This window comes from Aspergillus costaricaensis, assembly GCF_003184835.1.
Source record: "Aspergillus costaricaensis CBS 115574 unplaced genomic scaffold BO79scaffold_7, whole genome shotgun sequence".
In the NCBI taxonomy this organism is placed as follows: domain Eukaryota; kingdom Fungi; phylum Ascomycota; class Eurotiomycetes; order Eurotiales; family Aspergillaceae; genus Aspergillus; species Aspergillus costaricensis.
This window is the reverse complement of record NW_020291807.1, coordinates 18508-37281: the sequence shown is the minus strand read 5'-3', so window position 1 is coordinate 37281 and position 18774 is coordinate 18508. Positions and strand designations below refer to the sequence as shown.

Here is an 18774-nt window from a genome sequence, read left to right as displayed (position 1 = left end):
GTTCTTATCGTTATGAACAGGTTCGTTGACGCTGGCGTTTCCTGTGTGTGTATATATACCCCGAGGGTGGAACGATTGATGTTGCATGTTTCAAAAGTTGTGTGAGTTAGATCGTAGCTCATAGCTTAGAGCTCATTATATGTACAGATGAGATGATATAGACATCCAACGTGATTGTGTACAGGATGACAGAAGTAGTCTATACGCCATTCTCCACGGCATTATCCGTAGAAGTAGGGGTCTTCTCACCCCCGCGATTTCCCACGAACCCTTCATCTAGAATGCGAATCAACTCATCTAGTCTCTCGATACAGAGATCCGTATGCGCATGGTCCTTCAGATGGCCGTTATGGTCGTTGAGTAGGAGCACGGTCGCCGCGCCGGCGGTATGTCCTGCTGTCATGTCGTCGAGAGAATCTCCGACCTACACCGACCACGTCAAACAAACAAATCAGATATACAACAGAGTAATAAGAACAGAAAAAGAAATCATACCATAATCAAACCCCCCGCCATCCCCTCCTCATCCTGCACCCCCCACTCCTTGGCAATATGCAATATCCCTGCTGGATCCGGCTTGGGCAACAAGCCCGGTGTTTCCCGTGTCACAATGGGGAGGAAGACATGTGCAGGGAGATGGTTGTTGAGGAGGTTGAGGACGGGTGCTCTACACCACATCCTTATTAGTATCATATGGTCCTTTATTGCATATCACAAACAATCTCTAGGGAGGGAGGTATACTCGAAATTCCTCGTACACAAAGCCCTCTTCACCTCCCTCTCCTCTAAGAAATCCATCAATTCGACCAAGCCCGGTTGAGGCTGCTGGGATTCCATGGCGGTGCGCTCAATGGCTTTGATTTTGTTTGTGGCTTCGAGACGCGATTCGGCGGTTGGGAGCCGGCTGATGTGGTGTAGGATGTCGACTTTGGGGGCGATGTTGAGGGCTTGTCTAGATTATTTGTTTGTTGGTATGGGTTGGATTGTAGTGTAGTGTAGGGTGGGGGTGGGGAATTGGGAAGTACCGCATTTCGGAGAACATGTGGTTTTGGGGGAGGCTGTATATATTTATATTATATTTGGTCAGCGGTGGAATTGGTAGCTAGAGAAGGTATAGGTATAGGTATACCATAGTGTGCCATCGACGTCAAAGACGATTCCGCGGAGTGGGGGTGCGGAGGAGGAAGAAGCAGAAGAGGGGAGGAGAGGAGCAAATCGCCGTTGGCGGAGAGAATAATTGTTTAGGGATGCCATGAGGGAGCGGGAGATGCGTAGGGCTGGATTAGAGATGGACATTGACAGGGTATCAAGGCAAGGAGGGAGGAAGAAAAGAAGCAGAGGAATGTAGAGTGGAGAAGTGACGTTGAAGAAGGAAGTGGTTGATGGGCTGATAAGATGGAGTGGAGACTGGCATGCGGAGTTACTTAAGTTGGGTTTCTTTAATTACTACTAGTTTCGGTTCTATAACTACTTCATGCTACTATAGACTCCATTCCATACAACAATACTTCTGAAACTGCATTATATCTGCACCATTTACATCAGAATAATTTCCACAAGAGATTGTCAGGGTTTAACGGTTGCACCTTCCTCTGCACCATCAACATCTCCTTCCACACTCATATCTCCGAGTCTGACACCTCACAATGATCTATCTCTGCTTCTCCCCTGCAGTCCTCATCCTTTTTTTCACCCTGCATCCAGTATAAATCTTCCTGCCGGCCACCATGTCAGCCAAGAAACACCATCCAGCTTCTCGCGATCCTATCCTCAATGCCATCAATATCCGCACCGTGCTCGCCCTCCTCGGCACTCTCCTCACCATCAAGCTCCTGAACCTGCTGGCACGCCTCACGGGGGTACGACGCAGCTCACCCCGATATCCCTACAGCTACGTCGGTCAAGCCATCAGTCGCAAAGAGCAGCACATCATTCAGATCCTACTTGAAATCATCCCCGAGAGCAGCACCTCGGTGAATACCAGTCTGCCCTCCAACGCAGGCTTCTCCTGCGCAGACGATAGACCCACCACGGCCGACAGCGTCCCCTCCTCCAGTCTGGTCATTCCCCTCATGCCGGTGCCGTCGCGGGTCGTTCAACTGTCTCATAGCGCACCTACCCGGAGCTTGGAGCTCGCTATTGCCGATAGAGACCGGGGGTTTGATGACCATACGAGCACGCGCGCGAGCGTACACTTCCTGGGCCACCAGCCGCTTCCTAGTGACTCGGTCTACTCGTCGATCGTCCGGAGAAGTCTGTCGATTAGTGATCCGAATTCGAACTGTTCGAGTCCGCAGCAGGGTATGCTTCCCGGGGTGCGGTTCTCGGGGTTCATGTCGGACAGGTTGCGGTTCAGTATATTGAGTCGGCCGTGGTCGATGGATAGTGTGTTGGCGGATGAGTCGCAACCTGAACCGGTCACGTTGGATATGGCACAGCTGCAGCAGACGCGCACGGCAGACAGCTATCCAGGACCGTTTCCCATCAGTGACGGCTTGGAGCCGAGCTCGTTAGCCACGGCGCAGTGTGCCAACAATGGGGCCAGCGAGGCCACGGCAGTGCGGACCTCCGTGAGGCCGTTTACCGATGTGTAGCAAGCAGCTTTGGGGGAGGGATAGAAATGCAAGATGTACATTATTCCTCGATGGGGCTATCTGGAGCAGAAGGTGCAGGTGCAGGTGCAGAGGCAGATGCAGAAGCGCCAATAAAGACCATGCAGTATGTACTGTGTAATGCAAGTATGTAATCCAATCCAAATAATCAAACAATCATGCACATTCCTCCTCATGAATCGCATGATCCAAATACCCCATAGCTCGAACAAAGATCTTCGCACTATCCAACACCCGTTTCTTGCAATCCCCAACCGTATCCATCCCCATGAACGCCCCATACGCCCGATCAAACTCCGTATGCCTAAGAGCCTTCCAAATACCATGCACATCATCCGGCGGCAGTGGAATCTATCCCCACAATCAGCACCAGCCCATCAGCAACTCAATCCCTCACCCCAACCCCACAAAAAGACAGAACTGATAAGAATGAAGACATACCATATTCGGATAACTCCACATAAACGTATACGACGCCGTGCCCTCCCTCCTCCCTCTGTCGCCATAATCCCCAACCCCACTAGGAATCGTCCCAATAGTATCCGCCAAAAACATCACCTTTTCATCCTTCCACCATAGCACCGAACTGCCGGGGAAATGACCGCCTGTTTTGACTCCTATCACTCCGCTGCCGGGGAGGACTTCTACCTCTTGACCGTCCCAGAAGATTTGCCTTGCGGTACCACTGCCACCATTACCTTTATCCTTACTGCCTTCGGCAATATTAGTATTACCAGAGGAAGAAGGGGCTGTGTCAACCCGCATAACCCACTCCCTATCCTCACTGGATAAATACACCGGACAGTTAAACGCCTCCGCCCAGACTAGATGCGTGGCGTAGTAGTGCGGATGGGAGATGATGATTGCGGAGATACCGCCTAGCGCGTTGATGTTGGTGATGGTGTCGGTGTCGAGGTAGGGGATGCAGTCCCAGAGGATGTTGCCGTGGGGGGTGAGGAGGAGGAAGGCGCGTTGGCCGATGCAGTGCTTGGGGGTGGTGTGGAGAGTGTAGATCTTGTTGGAGTTGGGGTGGGAGGGTAGCGGGGAGAGGATGTTCTTTAGTTGGGGTTCGTGGGTGGGGGCGCGAAGGGCGCGGAGGGTGGTGTAGTCTTGTCTGTTGGTTTTTATTGAGGTGGGTTAGTATGTTGTTTGGTGTTTTGTGGGTGGTGGTGGTGGTGGTGAGTATGGATGTGTATAGGGATAGAGTGGGGGTGTAGTATAGTCAAGAATGGGGGGCATAGGGATATACCCAGTTGGAGGGAGATATTGACGCGGATCATCGCAAATGGGACATGGAGTTGGCGGCGTGGGAGTTGAGAACTGGGTGCCGCAGGTGGTGCAGATGGGGAGGTCGAGGGGGTCAACAGTAGTAGTATCACTAGTCATGACGATAATAATATTGTATCTGTATCTGGTTGTAGTTATTTGACAATGTAGAGATACAAAATCGAAACACCCATCAAATGGGAGATATTCACTGCTTAAATGTATGGAAGAACATCAGCTGTTCTCCGCATTGACCCCGCATGTACTGGAGCCATGGATCGCCGAGCTGAACCTCAGCTGAGCTGCTGCTGGTCTGCAGCTGAACTGATAAGCTGCAAACCAGGGCTCGAATTAGGCACAATGATGTCAACACTATCTGAATCTTAGAAAAAAGGCGGAAACTTTTGTATTCCATCCATCGCATGGCATACAGCCCATCCATTATGCACTAATCGAGAAAAATATGCTGCAAGAAGGGAATCATATAGCACAAAAATGCAAAAATCGGTACAAAAGTAGCAGTACTAGTCGACACATCCCCCCTTTCCGCCCATACAACCATCCATTTCATGCACGCTTGCTATCGCTGCGCGGGTCATAAGTCGTGAACATAACAAATCGTATAACAGGTTGAATTCGAAGAAAAGATGACGAGAGGAGAAAAAAAAAATATTGGGTATCAAACGTCTGTCGCGTCAATAGTCATGGTCGGCATCCACCTGCTCCGGACTGGCGCGATACTGGCTTCGCTGCCGCCGCGCAGGGCTGAACTGGCTGCCCGACGTCAGGGGACGAGGCCCCGTGGGTTTCCGGGGAGGCGGTGTGCTACGGGGAGAGCGCATGATCGAACTCTACAGAGATATGGTCAGCATCATGCGAATAAATCGTCCCTTCCGGGTATGGTCACTAACCCGCGAAGCAACTCGTTCCATGTACGATCGCTCATCGTCTTCCTTGACTTTGGGCGGCCGCTCCGGGATCAGTGGTCCCTCATCCTTGATCTTAGGCGGACGAGGAGGCCCTGTGTGCCGCGAGCTCGCTTCCGAGTAGCCCGCGTCCGAGATGGGCGAAAGACGACTGGCGCCGCTGTAGCGCGGGTTGGCGTTCACGCCAGACAAGCTGGGGTTGGATCCCCACTGGTCCGAAGGTGCACCCGCTGGCACGCCGTAGACCTGCGCTTGCGTTTCTAGCTGGTTTTGGTATCGCCCAGACGGGCCCTGGCGAGGCTGGGGATGGTGAAGATCGAGACTGCCCCGGTGAGCCCGGTACTTTGGCGCCTCCGACGCTTGTCCCGATGCTTGAGACGGAACCAGAGGGGATGGCGGCCGGTTCTCTTGTTGCGGGTCCTCCAGAGTGTACGTCGAGCGCAATCGGTCTTCGCCTTGGGGATCATAGTAGTCCGGCTTGTATGGCCCTGGTGCAGCTTCGGATCCAGAGCGCGAGGTATCGAAGGACGCTCTCTCCTTGCTGCGGCCAGGTTGAATGCTGTTGCGGATGTTGTCTCCCATCGAAGACGCCGTGGTCTTGGACCAACGGGAGATCTTGGGGAAGAATGAAGAGCTGCTCGATTTGTGCTTCTTGGCCTTCTCCGTCGTCTTCGGCGTCGCCTCGTTACTGAGGGCACCCGAAGCCATAGGCTCACGAGGAGGTGTTGACACAGGTGCGGAGCCAGCCCGGCCCTGGCGGTTGTTGGCCGGCTCCTGCGAAGGCATGGTTGGACTCGGGAACTCTTGCTCATCTATGTCTTCATCCAGTTCCGGCACCGTACTGACGCGGTTTTCCATGCCCCTCCGCAGTCCATTCCCAACGAGTGGTTCCAGAACAGGCTGGGAAGAGGTGGAAAGGTACTCCGACTGGTTTCCGGGCGATGAAGTCCCAGCATGGCCCTCCGGCTCATAGCCCTCTGGATCCACACTGGCGGCCCGGTTGCCTCCCCGCATGTACCGGTCATCTTGGCCGTAGCGTAGAGCTTCGACTTCATCAAGGAGCTGTTCCAACATATCCTCGATTCGGGTAAGATCGTTGGAGTTCTTGAGGCTCAGGCCTTTGAGTGCTCGCTTGAAGATATTCTTCCGCTTCGAGCGCATGTCATCCCCGTCGTCAATAGGCACCTGGCGAGCACTACGCGTGCTAGCCGGCTGAGGGCGTGGCCCACCCAGAGCTCGATAGGTCCGCTCGTGCTGTCGGTCACTAGCTTCCATGAGCATTCCATCCTGTAGAGCAATGAACTTCTTCATCTCCTCAAATGAGTTGCGCATTTCCGCGGCGCTTCGAACAAGAGTCACGAGAATCTCCGTATCCCTGGCATTCCGTTGGGCATCGCGAACCGTGAGCTGTTCAAATAAGTCAGCAGTGATACCTTCAAGCAAGATGATATGTTTACTAACATGGTCCATGAGTGCAACAATGTCCTTGGACTGAATTCGATCAATTCCTTTCCCAGTTGCACTGTCATACAGAGGTGAGCCGACTCCTTGAGAGTAGCCACTCAACTGCCGCTGGTGACCAGGCATAAAGTGGTCTTCCCCACCAAGAGGACTGTCAAACAGACCCATTCCATTTGTGTCGATTCCAGCAATACCCTTACTGAGTGGCTCAGGGGTCTCAACACTCGGGGAGCGAGGGTTCGCGGCCGAGACATACCCTTCGTCTTTGGCACCAAGCGGTGTGCCGAGCATCTGGCCTCCGTGGTACTGCTGATCATAGTAGTCGTTCGCACCGTAGTCATCCTCCGGGTAATAGTCCTGGCCATAGTGGGAGGGCTCAACTGACCCCAAGCCCAGGCCAGCACCCGCACCAGCTCCAGTCTTGTCAAAGAGGGGCGACGGAGCGTCTTTGGAAGGGGTGCGGTTGAACGACCAGCTGTTTTCGTGGGCCGCGGGACCTTGAATGATGGAAGGATTGGTATTGATTTCCGATTCTGAATCAGGGCTCCGGTCGTCTTCGTGCGGCATTGGGCTGCTGTCGAGGTCGCCAGCGAACAAAGGAGCCGGCTCGTTCTGGTAGTGGTCGTCCAGCGACTGGGTGACACTCTGGGGCGGCGACGTAGCACCCATGCGTCTAGGGAACGAGGTCGCGTCGGGGCTGGAAACCTCCTCGCGCTGCTTCAGGGGGCTACCTCGGTGAGATTCGTGCTCTGCCGGCTCATGCTGCTCATGCTGCTCCAGGGGCTCCGGCTCCCAGTCCTCCTCCTCTTGCTCCGGAATACCAGCCATGGAGCGGTTCGCTCCAGACTGGCTAGACTTGGTGTCCAGGATCGTGGGTTCGAGGACAGAGGCCACCGCTGATTCAACAGCCATCGGATGTACGAATCGGGGATTGGCAGCAAGGCCTTCAGCTACCGGTCGGCCCTGATCTTCCTGGTCGTGGTGATCAAGCTCGCTGTCATCGGTGTACCCGGTCATGCGTTTACCGACGGTGCTCTGCGTCTCAGTTTCTGCTAGCGAATGCTGGTCTTCGTCATCGTCGGAATATTCCTCCCAGTGTCTTTCCTCTCTGGGGGATGGTCGGGGGGTCTCCTCGTAGCCGAGCTCGGGGCCAGGTTCCTGTCGACGGCGTAGGGACTCCGTCTGGCTCGTGATGCTGAGGCCTTCTGGACGGGTAGATCTTGCAAAATCCGTACTGGGCGCAGACGAAAGAGAGTCAATCGAGAGACGCGGCTCCAATTCTCGTTCATCTTCGGAGTAATCGTACCTATCATAATGGGTCAAGTCCCGCTTGACCGGAGATTGGCTCTCATTGCTGGCCACGCTCTGTATCGGACTAAGAGTGCGCCGACGGCTCGCCAGATCACTGTAGTCGAGGTCATGATTCTCGGAGTGGGAGTCGAGCAAATTAGCGGCAGCGGCAGCGGCGATAGCGCCTGCGGCGGCATCCCCGACGGGCGACCGACTCGAGGGGCTATGCATCGACAAGTCATGGCTGGACAAGTTGCTGTGCTTGAGCTTCAGCTCATGCCGCACGTCCAGAGGCGTTCTATTTGGCGTGCGAGGTGCTGGTGACAGGGGTGCTGGCGAGAGAGACTGGAAAGGGGAGCCGCGGAAGCCTTCATGGAATTTGGTGTCTCCGTACGGTGCTGCTGGTTCGGCGGTCTGCTCGGAGAGAAGGGAAGCTCTGGTGAGGTCGGATTCAATCGCACTGCGCAGTGGCATGGGGGCGACATTGTGTTTCTGGAAGACTAGTTCGGTCTCGTTAATACTGCCGGTGCGGCTTCGGGCCCCACTGCTTTTTCTTCTTCCCTCGCTTTTTCCGAGGCTGGACCGTGAGTCGTGATGCTGGAGGGCTGCAGCGGTTAGAGCCGTCCCCACGAGTGCAGCCTTTTCTGCATCACGAAGTCCTTTGCTCTTTTGTCGACGGAGCTTTTCTTGCTCCGTCAACTCGGGGCGGTTGGCCCATCTGATGTAACCGAGATCCTGGCTTTTTTCGCTTCTGCCATGACTTCGTTCGCTGTCCTTGCTGGATCTCCGTTCTTTTTGGGATGGGACGGAGTCGCCCGAAAGGACGATGCCTTCATCGCGACTATCCTTATTCAGGACAACCTTGGGCTTTCGGACGTCAGGAGCGCTTGCGTGTTTGGAAAGTCGTCTGCCCAGCTCGTCCCGAGAGGGCGTGCTGGCTGATGAATGTGAGGTGTTCATGTCGCGTTCAAATTTGGACGTGTTGGTGATGACTTTCTGGTCCTTCTTAAGTTCCTTCAGCTCAGGCAGTATGAGTCTTCGGATCGCGTCTTCCACAGTTTCAAGAAGCTTTGGGTTGTTGATCGATGACTTCGAGGTGCCGGATTTGAACGAGTACTGATCACCGGATCGGCGATGCGAGGACACAGCCGAGGCGCTGAGGAGGCTGGATTCTGGACTCATCATATCGTCGGGAAGAGCCCGACGACGAGGAGACTTCGAATCCATATCTTGGAGATCACTGCCGTCTTCGAACCTACTTCTTTCGGCACGCCGGCGTTGCCTAGAGACGTCACGAGGGTCGTTGCTGAGCTTCTCTGCGACTCGATGAGCAATGCGTTCGGTGCTGAGACTGCGACTACGTTGTCGCCGGGGGGTTTTGAGGTACTCCTTGGATTCACGTTCCAAGCTCTGACTGCGTTTTCGACGAGGACCAGATGAGGGGGCTTCCAGCATGCTATCCGCCGGCATCGACGAGATGTCGGAGGTTGGGTGGAAGTACCTGTCGCGCGACAGGGCGGAGAGCTCACTGCCTTGGTCGCGATTCATGAGCTCGATTTCTAAGGGAGAATGGCCGGGAGGCTGGTTCTCATCGGTGGCTGAATTGGAAGAACTGTCATCCACAGCCGACTCCTCCAGCGACTTGTGCTTGTGGGGCGAGCTCAGGGAGATGCGGCGGGAATAGACGGGTTTCCGATTGCCACTCGACTCGGTGATCTGTATGTGGTCCTTCTGGTCCTTGAGCTTCCGCGCGGAGGAAGGGGTGACACGGACACGGACACTGGGGCGGGAAGTGAGGGAGCCAGAACCCTTCCCGCCCTCGAAATACTCGATGAGCAGGGAGGTCTGGGAGTGCTGCGACGAGCGGGACAGTTTGGAGTCGTCCCCGCGGGAGCGATGTTTCCGACGAGTGGGGATGGTGACGGGGCTCCCGTCGTCTGGAATGGAGTATGAGGTCTTGTCTGTGCGGCGAGATATGTCAGTTGCCAGATCAGTGCCTGTGATGCTGCCGTTGGTATCGACAATAGATTCAGTGGGGGCAGGCAAGATCGGTCTGCGGGTGTCGACGCCCATGATGAAGGAGAAGAAGAGAGCGGAGAATCCTTTCTTTTCAGCCAGACAAGACCATACTCTGTGCTTGGGCGAGTGGGAACAATGATTTTCCTTTTTCTTTTCTTGTCTTGTCTTGTCTTCCCTGATTTCTTTTTTCCCTTTTTGCCTATTTTGGGAAGCTGGCAAAAGTTCAGGGGCAGGAAGTGTGTGTGTGCAGGGGGGTGAAGGAGGGTAGTTGGAAGGATTAAGGCTGGGGATTGGGTCCGACTGCTAACAGACTGAAGTGTCACTACAGATCGGACCGATCGATATGCAGCTCGGATGAGGAGAAAGGAAGCAGGCGGGTAAATTAGATGGGCAGCAAGAGAGGGATTGGAGAGGATTGGGGAGGGGGAAAGGGAAAGGGAAAGGAAGGATGACGATCAGAGCAGGTGGGGACGCAAGAGAAGGGCAGCTGTGAGGGATTGCTGCGATATCACAAAAAGCAAAAGAGAAGAAGCGTACCAGCGCTGGGGAGTGTTGGGAGGGAGATGCAATAACAGCGGAGATTTTAGCAGTAGTAGAGGAGGAAGAAACACCCGAGGCGGTAGTTGCCGGTGGTTCGAATTAACACAACGAGGGAAAAGGTGGGGGGAAGAGAGAAGAGAGTGAGAATGAGAGAGAATGAGAATTAAGGATGAGGATGAGGATGAGGCGAGTGAATGAATTGAGGCAGCACCCTCACTTGCGATAAGCCAACAATCGGTGTGGATAATCAACGGATGGTGGCCATGTACATTCACCGCAAGAGTTCACCCGTGCATTGATTGGGTTGACTGGGTTGAAGGTATGATTGCGAGTTGGTCGGGGCTGGGCTGGGTAATAATGATTCGGATGCAGGGAAAATGCCCAAGATTAAAGAATAGACAAGAGAGAAAAATCTAATCGAAGGGCAGCAGCAGCAGGGAAGAGGGGAAAAGGCCCAAGTGGATGTGCTTGCTTGCTTGATTGACTGATTGATTGATTGATCGATGGGGGTGGGAACGGTGAGGGAGGGGGAAAAAATAGAGAAGGCTGGTAAGGTCGGTCACTAAAGAACTAGTCAAGGAGTATAAGGATGGATGGATGCTGGAGTTGGCGATTTAGTGTCCCCCCCCCAAGTTCAAAGTAACTAAAAGTCAGTGGCCGGCACTGATTAAGAAAAACAGTCACTGAAACTTAAGTAAGGTACGGCCTTGGATGAGTTGGCCACGACCCAAAAAAGATGAGCTTCTTGTCTCTGCCAGCCTCGCGATTATCGCGTTTCCTGGGCTCTTATACTGCTGATGGCCTTCGTTCTGAAGCGGGATTTCCCCCTTCACTTTGGGTGTCATTATCGGTTGGGTTCGATAGAAGTGGACTGCTTTGCTTCCTACGTGTGTGTATCCCCCCCGGGATCCATTCTTCTCCTCCACCAGATGAGATCCACGCATGGTGACCGAGCAAAGCTGCGCTTCGACGCTCTCTCACTCTTCCATCAGATCAGCTTCGAAGATACAAAATACTAATGAGTAGTCGGCTTTGCCGGTTTCTCCCTGTCGCCGAGAGTGATCTTCACGATGCTCGATGATGCTTCCTCAAGCTTGAGGTTGAATCCGATTCCTCATCCACTCGCATCTTTCTTTCCCGACACACCAGGGATGTAAGAAGCGTGAGGCTTGGAGAAATATGATTTTTCTTGTTTCCTAAAATCCATACCAGTTCATGCGCGCACCTCCCACTGGACGAGAGCGGGTTATTGCCTTCGTAGTGCGACCCGAGATGTGATCTGTTTCCTGTCTGTCTGCCACTCCCGATCTTGGGTGGCCCTATTACCGTTGTACAGGTGTGAGAGAGAGCAGCGGTTTTTGCCTCCCGAGACTCATGGTGGTGAAACCTGGAGCGTGATGCTCAGGAATTGGCTGCCATATATACAGCTTGAAACACGAGCCCTGCCAGCACCTAATGTCCAGAGAGTTGTTTGGTTTCGGAATGACTCGTCACATTAGAAGCCACGATCTCCTGTCTTCCGGACTCCGTACCTGGCTGGGAATCGGATAATTCTGAAGACCACTGGCGGAGGAGGGCTACCGGAACAGCATCAGCATCCCGAACGAACATGACTAGTGTAGGTACAGTCGTTGGGTTACTGGGATTAGGAAAGTCCGAATCGAGAAAAAAGTTCATCACCAGTAGATGGATGAATCGTGAGTGGGTGGAGCCCGCGCCCCTCCCTGTGTGTGTGTTCCTTTTCCCCCGACCCGCACACGGAACCAGCAAGAGACAGTCTCTCATCTCTCCCATTGACTGACTGGCTCATGGGCCGCAAAGCAAGAAAGAAGAAGAGGCAGTCAAGGACCAGGACCAGGCGGTCTCCAGGACGACCAACTCCCAGCAATCATTGGCGGTTAAGGCTGCCAGCTCATCAATCCCCTCCGTCCCCTCCGTCAATTCTGACTACAGCCTTCACGGCTGATTGGTAGCCTCTTTTCATCTTTTTTTTTTTTTTTTTCTCCATTGCAACGATCATCCTGCTGGAATAGGACAGGTGACTGTCAGGACCAGGTGTTGCTTACGGCCACTTGCAACGTTGGATGTGCCCGTACTTTTTTTCCCAGTAGTGGATGGGATGGGATGGAAAATTTGGGTTCGACGGCGGATCCCGTCCCGTCCCTTTCCTTTCCTTTCTTTCCCTTTTTTTGTCTTTCCCAGCCACCTTTTTGACCAGCCACCCTCGGATTTAAGTGTAGGTTTGATGAGTAGTTTGCTGGGATAGTCCATGCTCCCCCGGTCAGCGTGGTCTTACTTGCCCTTTCAAGTTTGTGTCTGCCGGGATATGAAATAAAAACCTCAATATCTAATGATGGGATTCGTCTGATCGAAGTACTCGATTGGTCTTGATGTCCAATGCATGGGGTGTGGCGGGGCTGGGCTCATAATGTTTGATCATTAAAAGGTGAGTTTTATCAACAGGCAGCCATACTAAGTCAACCTTCAAAAGAAGGAATATTCACTTCGAGCCTATGATAATTCTTAAAACAATTCCTGCGGTGGGTTATATTTATTTCTTGTCGGAGGGACTTGCCAATTTTTTCTTCTTTCTGTTGTGCAGATTCGCCAGATATAGAACAGACCACTCTAAAGTACTTTACTAAACATGTGGAAGATGCGTAAAGTTTCCACATTTGCAGCAACAACAGTAGATAAGATTCACTAATCATCACAATCCAGTCCCCTCTGTATCTATTCATAGCCCAGCCTACCAGATGCTTTATTCCATTCTGTTATCAGGCCTGTACATGAATGACATGCATTGCAGCCATCCATACTAGCCCGTGAGACACTCCAAGCTGCCAAGTACATCAGCAATCCAGCCGAGGGAACTACAATGACCAGTCCTCGACCATAACCTCGGTTTCACAGAAAGTGACTTAGCACGCTTCTTCAGTCACCTGTCTCGCTCTGTGCTTCTGGGTTTATTCCTAGGGAGTACTATTTCCGATCGGAGGAAAACGAAAGGTAACGGGAATACTGGAGTACATCTGACACAACAGATAAAATGCTTCTGAATGATATGATCTATTCAAGAAAACGATTGGAAATAATAATATAGACAAGTCCAGATATCCACAGGGTAAACTCCGAAACTAAAATGCCAGGTCTCAAGAAATCACACAAACCACTTGCTTTTCTCTTTGCTTATTAGTCAGTCAGTTCAGTCATCCTCGTGCTTGCGCTTGAACTTCAGCCCCTTCGGTTGGCTGCCGTAGTTTCGGCGTCCTTGCTGCTGCTGCTTCTTATCCCGACTCAGGCTGGAGCCCAGCTGGATGTCGATGCGCGGCGGCGTCGAGAACCCGAATCCCTTGGCAATCTTGACCAGGTCAAGCTTGTGCACGTCGAAGACGGACCGGAGCGAGTGGGAGGCATACGCCTGGAGGTAGGCTCTGTAACCTTCCTTGGCGGACTAGGCGGGTGGAGTCAGTATGGGATTGATATCGTAGATAGGAGTCGATAAAGTTCTGTGAACGCACCTTGTTCAGATAGTAGTTCTGACCAATCAACTTCTCGAGCTGAGATTGAACGTTGACAATCTTGTTGGCCGGGAAGTCGAATTCCACAACGGGAACACGAGCCTCCTTGAGGTGCTTCAGGAAACCAACCTCGGAAGGCTGCAAGAACATCAAACTGCGTCCCTTTCCGTTGACACCACGAGCCGTACGACCGACACGGTGGACGTAATCCCTGGTGTCATCCGGGGGGTCGAACTGGATAATCCAGTCCACAGCCGGAATCTATGATTGTTAAATTGTGCTCTGGGTGATTTGTTAATGGGCAGGTACTCACATCCAAACCTCTGGCAGCAACGTCAGTGCAGATCAGGGTTCCCTGCTTGGCATTGCAGAACTCGAAGAATGTGTTGGTCCGCTTCTGCTGCTTCTGCTTGCCGTGAAGTTCAAGCACCGGCAGGTCGATGTAGTTGAGCAGCTCAGCATGGTACTTCACACAGTTACAGCTGGAGAAGAAGACAATAATCTTCTTCTTAAGGTTGCGCTTGAGGAAGGAGAAAAGAAGCAGGAAGCGCTTATCAGCCTCACAGATGACATAACCCTGTTCCAGACCCTCGACTGTGCTGTGCTCCTTGCGGTGGTCGACGTTGATGTACAAGGGGCCAGGGCGCAGCGATATGCGCGCCAAATCCTCGACTTTCGTGGTCTGGGTGGCAGAGAACAGCATGGTCTGTCTCTCTTCGGAGGGCAGGATCTTGACAATCTGACGCATTTCGTCCTCGAAACCGACTTCCAGAATACGGTCCGCCTCGTCTGCACAGACGTTAGCGTACATTCGCCTGTTGTGTTCGTAATCAGGCCACACTTACCGATAACGAGAGTCTTCAGGTTCTTGAACACAAAGCCGGGGGTGTTCTGCAGATGATCAAGCAAGCGTCCAGGAGTGGCAATGAGCAAGTTGACACCCTTGGTGAGCTTCTCCGCCTCAGCTCGACGGTTGGCACCTCCAATAACGATACCATATGTTTGCGAGTGGTGCGCCATCAACTCTCTGGCCACACCGAATATTTGCAGCGCCAACTCTCTGGTGGGAGAAACGACAAGAACACCAGTACCTAGAAGTAGAAAATCAGCACATGTTCAGTCGAGCGAACACCTAGTAGAGATGCCAGGAACCCACCATTGCGAGGCTTGAACCGCAGAGCGCTCAACATCTCCACAGCGGGAATCAAAAACGACAAAGTCTTTCCGGAACCCGTCTTCGCAGCACCGAGAACATCACGACCGGCAAGTAGCGGGGGGATAGTACGTTGCTGAATCTCGGTCATAGTCTCGAAGCCCATATCCTGAATACCCTTCATCGTCTTCTCAGAGAGGTTCAATTCCGTAAATTTCTTCGGCTCGCCATCCGTCTGAGGCAGACGCACAGCGTCCAGAGAAGGAAGGTCTGCACCAGTCTCAGCCTCCTCGCCCTCCTCACCATCTTCATCTTCGGGTTCCGCCTGACGGACTTCTTCCTCGCTGTCATTCTCATCCTCGTTGCTGGAGTCGTCAACCTTGCGCTTCTTGGGCTTTTCTTCCTTCTCAGCCTCCTTAGCAGCCTTCTTCTTCGACTTCTTTTCCGTAGGTGTCTCCGTCACTTCGGTCGTCTCTCCATTGTCGACAGCGGGCTTCGGGGAAGCATCGTCGGCTTCGGTCGCACCGCGCGCACCGTGCTTTCTCTTGCGCTTCTTGTTGATAGATTTCGCGGTATCCACAGGGATCGGCATCTTGACTGAGTACCTTCCGTAGACAGGTTCCCTTTGCGAACAAAAAAAATTCGACGTTGGGGTTGAGTCTGGAACGTGAAGCTGGTACGGCCCTTTTTTTTTCTTTCCTCTTTTTTTTTGGTCCGATTCTGCCAAAGTCCGCGTCACGTGTTGATAAGGGGCGATAATTGGTTGTGGCAAGTCCGTGCGGTGGTGCCTGAGGCGGTAACAGACATAGATATGCTACCATACTCCGTATTATACGGTGACGGCTAAATACTGCATCCGGTATAGCGTGCCTGATCGGGGAAAGCGTCTATACAGTATAGATAGTCTCCTCGCCCCGCCTGCCTCTCCTCTTGCTTTCCTATTATTCTTTGACGCCGTGTCAACTCAGACTAACCTAAGCTATTGTTTTCCATTGGGCCAGTCTCTCCGTGTCCTGCACTTCGCCACCCCCTTCCGCATAGTAGGGTCGACTATACTGAGCTTGACCAATGGGACGTCTCGGATTGGGACTCTTCATTGCGGATGCTTGTCCTTGGAAGATATTCATTCCGGGGCCACTGACTGTAGCGCGGGTATAAAACAAAGAGACCAATTTGAGAAGTACAGGTCATCCATCGGACCCATCCATAGGAATGCTTTAGGTCAGCAACAATATACAGTTGTGCTTCTGATGCAAGTCGTCGAGACAAGCCTGATCTGCCGACGTGTTTATGCTGACATCACAGGACAAGACATGCTCATAGCAACGTCCTATCTCGACCAGATCCTCTTCGACAGCATCCATATCACAAGATGACCAGTACTTCGTCTGAAATCGAGATAGCCGCCCAACACCTTGCCAAGGCGAAACGAATCGTCATCCTGACAGGCGCGGGCATCTCCACCGCCGCCGGAATCCCCGACTTCCGCTCCCCCACCAGTGGTCTCTACGAGAAACTGGCACCCCTCAAGCTGCCCTTTCCCGAGGTGATTTTCCATATCAGCTATTTCACCCATACTCCGGAGCCATTCTACGCCATCGCAAAGGCTCGCCATCCCCGCTGCCTCAAACCGACCAGATCCCACGCATTCCTCGGTCTGCTCGCGAAGAAAGGCCTGCTCCATTTCCTGTTTACCCAGAACACCGACGGTCTCGAAGAAGATGCCTTCGTCCCCGCAGACAAGATGCTTGCGGTGCATGGGAACTGGAAGACGCAGCGTTGTCACAAATGCAACACGCCGTACCCGGACGAGCTGATGAAGAAGGCCATCGCCAAGAGAGAAGTACCGTACTGTCTTGAGGCGAGGTGCAAGGGAGCGGTGAAGCCGGATGTGGTCTTCTTCGGCCAGTCGCTTCCCGCTGCATTTGATGAAAAAGAGAAATTGGTAGCCGAGGCGGATCTGGTGATTGTTATGGGCACAAGCTTGAAGGTTGCCCCGTGCTCGCGGCTACCGCGTTTGGCGAGGGAGGGAGTTCCACGGATCCTCATCAACATGGAGAGTGCGGGGGACTTTGGTACACGACCAGAGGATGTTCAAATCCTTGGATCGTGTGATGATGGGTTGGAAAAGTTAGCCGATCTGCTAGGCTGGTCGGATGAACTGGACAGTCTCTGGGCTGCGGCTGCGGCTGCGAAAGAAGAGCCGACCGATGACGAGGAAGAGATCAGCCTAGACGAGTGTATTGATCGATTGGTCCAGGAGAACCAAGGAAAACAGGTGTCCGACGGACATAAGCGCATGCTAGAAACACACTTGCAGTCAAAATTTGCCCATTTGCTTCGGTCGAGTTAGACCAGAACGAATGCAGCAAGATACGCTTATTGACAAGCCAGGGAACATAAATCAATACGTATCTCACCTCTTGTCTCCAATTGCGTTCAAATTGGGAAGCCTCTCCAACATCATCCGAAGCCATACGGTGATATAGGCAATAGGGGGGCAGCACCACGGTCGTTCGTCGATATACATGGTGGAAAAGTGATCAAACGTCCAAGGAGTCGAGCCCTGCAGCATCGGCCATGACCAGAGAAGCGGAACACCTGCCTTACCCACAACGCAGTCACCTCCCGAGAGATTTCCAGGTGTAGGCGAGGTTGGCTATGCTCGTCAGAGTAAACGGATGCTTAGGCCCCAGGACCTTTTCGCTAGCCTTCATCACCTCCAACTCTACCCTTTCAGCTTCCTGCCATCGTTTTTTGGTCCTAGAAGTTGAATCAAAGGTGCCAATGCGCGTCAGATTACCTATCATCTTGTAGCGTAGATCTGATATCTCTGTCTCATTGTACCTCCTGTCGCTATATATCTCCTTTATAGCTAGGGTGGTCGGCTAACACAGCACACAAACATACCCACGGTCATGAATTATCTTATTCTTGTCGTCAAAGATAGAAAACCCTACCACAGGTCTATTAGTCTCTACGTAGTTCGATTCTACAACAAAGAGATCGTAGCCGGTAACTATAAACGGAGCAGTCGGTCGTACCCTCCTCCAACCGGCCCGCCATAGCCTGACTTTTGATATAGAGCTACATTTGGTCTGCTGATACTGGGATGCTTATGGCAGTGACGTATCCGCCGTGCTATCTAGGTCGCTGGTAGATTTATACATCCAGAGCCCAATAGCAGGACAGCGACAGACCTCTATCATATAAAAGCCTTATTACATGTTATTATAACCTTTATGTCTTGTGTAGCCGTAGGGATGGCGCACGCGATTCATACTCTTAAACATTAAGTACCTACCGCGCCATACAAAATATCAACAGAGATGCCTTTTTCACTCTTAAGAGTAAGAAGGAGACGCTAGATCATTCTTATTTTCTAGCGGGTGCGAGATTTCCACAAGCGATTCACTTTTGCCGATAGCCGCGTCGGCGCTATCTCTGTCACTACACACTCTCTCCCAGAGTTATATTCAGCGATATCAACCTTTGCATTGATTTCCGAAGGTCTACTATACAGGTTAAGTATTACAGAAACTATTTCAGCAGTTTAAGGAAATCGAGAATGTGACTTTGGGAGATCTATTAGCGGCCTAATGACCCCCTACCCCCAACCTCTTTAGTCTAGAACTTCTTGTCGCTATGATCTGTTGGTATTACAACAAAACTGGGTTTAGTCTGCCCATAATGTTTAAGGCACCAACACGTAGCGCGGAAAGATCACGCTTTTGTATCTCAAGACCACGCACAATCATGGTCTTTCCGCCGTCACCGACAATTACTCCGTATACTACTGGTTGCTCTTCGTACATACGAAGCATATTGTGCAACTTCAAGAGAATATGAAGCGAGTTCAAGACTTCTAATCAGATAATTGTCGTGCTAATTACTTGTCCATCGGGTGTGATACTTTCACATACAATGTGCCATGCTATCCCCGAAGAACAATATCCTCTTAACGTCTTTACTATTTGCCAATGAGA

The 18774-nt window shown here is 52.4% G+C and overlaps 6 protein-coding genes across 6 annotated transcripts; 2 read left to right on the top strand and 4 right to left on the bottom strand.

Annotated features, from left to right (window-relative positions):
* Positions 1–141: 141 nt before the first annotated feature.
* Positions 142–1336, bottom strand: BO79DRAFT_207752 (putative haloacid dehalogenase-like hydrolase). The gene is made up of 5 exons (XM_025682239.1): positions 1130–1336; positions 1026–1058; positions 743–952; positions 496–667; positions 142–424 (listed from the first exon to the last, which is right to left on the bottom strand). The coding sequence occupies exons 1-5, from the start codon at positions 1294–1296 to the stop codon at positions 200–202; spliced, it is 807 nt and encodes a 268-aa protein (XP_025542206.1). The 5' UTR covers positions 1297–1336; the 3' UTR covers positions 142–199.
* A 151-nt stretch (positions 1337–1487) lies between these two features.
* Positions 1488–2594, top strand: BO79DRAFT_279493 (uncharacterized protein; the record flags this gene model as incomplete). The annotated part of the gene is made up of 1 exon (XM_025687986.1): positions 1488–2594. The coding sequence occupies exon 1, from the start codon at positions 1728–1730 to the stop codon at positions 2592–2594; it is 867 nt and encodes a 288-aa protein (XP_025542205.1). The 5' UTR covers positions 1488–1727.
* A 174-nt stretch (positions 2595–2768) lies between these two features.
* On the bottom strand, positions 2769–3998 carry BO79DRAFT_141243 (putative metallo-beta-lactamase domain protein; the record flags this gene model as incomplete). The annotated part of the gene is made up of 4 exons (XM_025678248.1): positions 2769–2963; positions 3054–3317; positions 3372–3726; positions 3862–3998. 4 exons carry the CDS (start codon positions 3996–3998, stop codon positions 2769–2771), a joined length of 951 nt encoding a protein of 316 aa, XP_025542204.1.
* A 575-nt stretch (positions 3999–4573) lies between these two features.
* BO79DRAFT_252195 (uncharacterized protein) lies at positions 4574–9628 on the bottom strand (the record flags this gene model as incomplete). The annotated part of the gene is made up of 3 exons (XM_025685910.1): positions 4574–4729; positions 4790–6211; positions 6266–9628. 3 exons carry the CDS (start codon positions 9626–9628, stop codon positions 4574–4576), a joined length of 4941 nt encoding a protein of 1646 aa, XP_025542203.1.
* A 3573-nt stretch (positions 9629–13201) lies between these two features.
* On the bottom strand, positions 13202–15447 carry has1 (ATP-dependent RNA helicase HAS1). Its single transcript, XM_025680715.1, has 5 exons — positions 14792–15447; positions 14481–14726; positions 13949–14424; positions 13636–13896; positions 13202–13568 (listed from the first exon to the last, which is right to left on the bottom strand). Exons 1-5 carry the CDS (start codon positions 15378–15380, stop codon positions 13320–13322), a joined length of 1821 nt encoding a protein of 606 aa, XP_025542202.1. The 5' UTR covers positions 15381–15447; the 3' UTR covers positions 13202–13319.
* A 713-nt stretch (positions 15448–16160) lies between these two features.
* BO79DRAFT_279489 (SIR2 family histone deacetylase) lies at positions 16161–17573 on the top strand (the record flags this gene model as incomplete). The annotated part of the gene is made up of 1 exon (XM_025687985.1): positions 16161–17573. One exon carries the CDS (start codon positions 16161–16163, stop codon positions 17139–17141), a length of 981 nt encoding a protein of 326 aa, XP_025542201.1. The 3' UTR covers positions 17142–17573.
* Positions 17574–18774: the final 1201 nt, after the last annotated feature.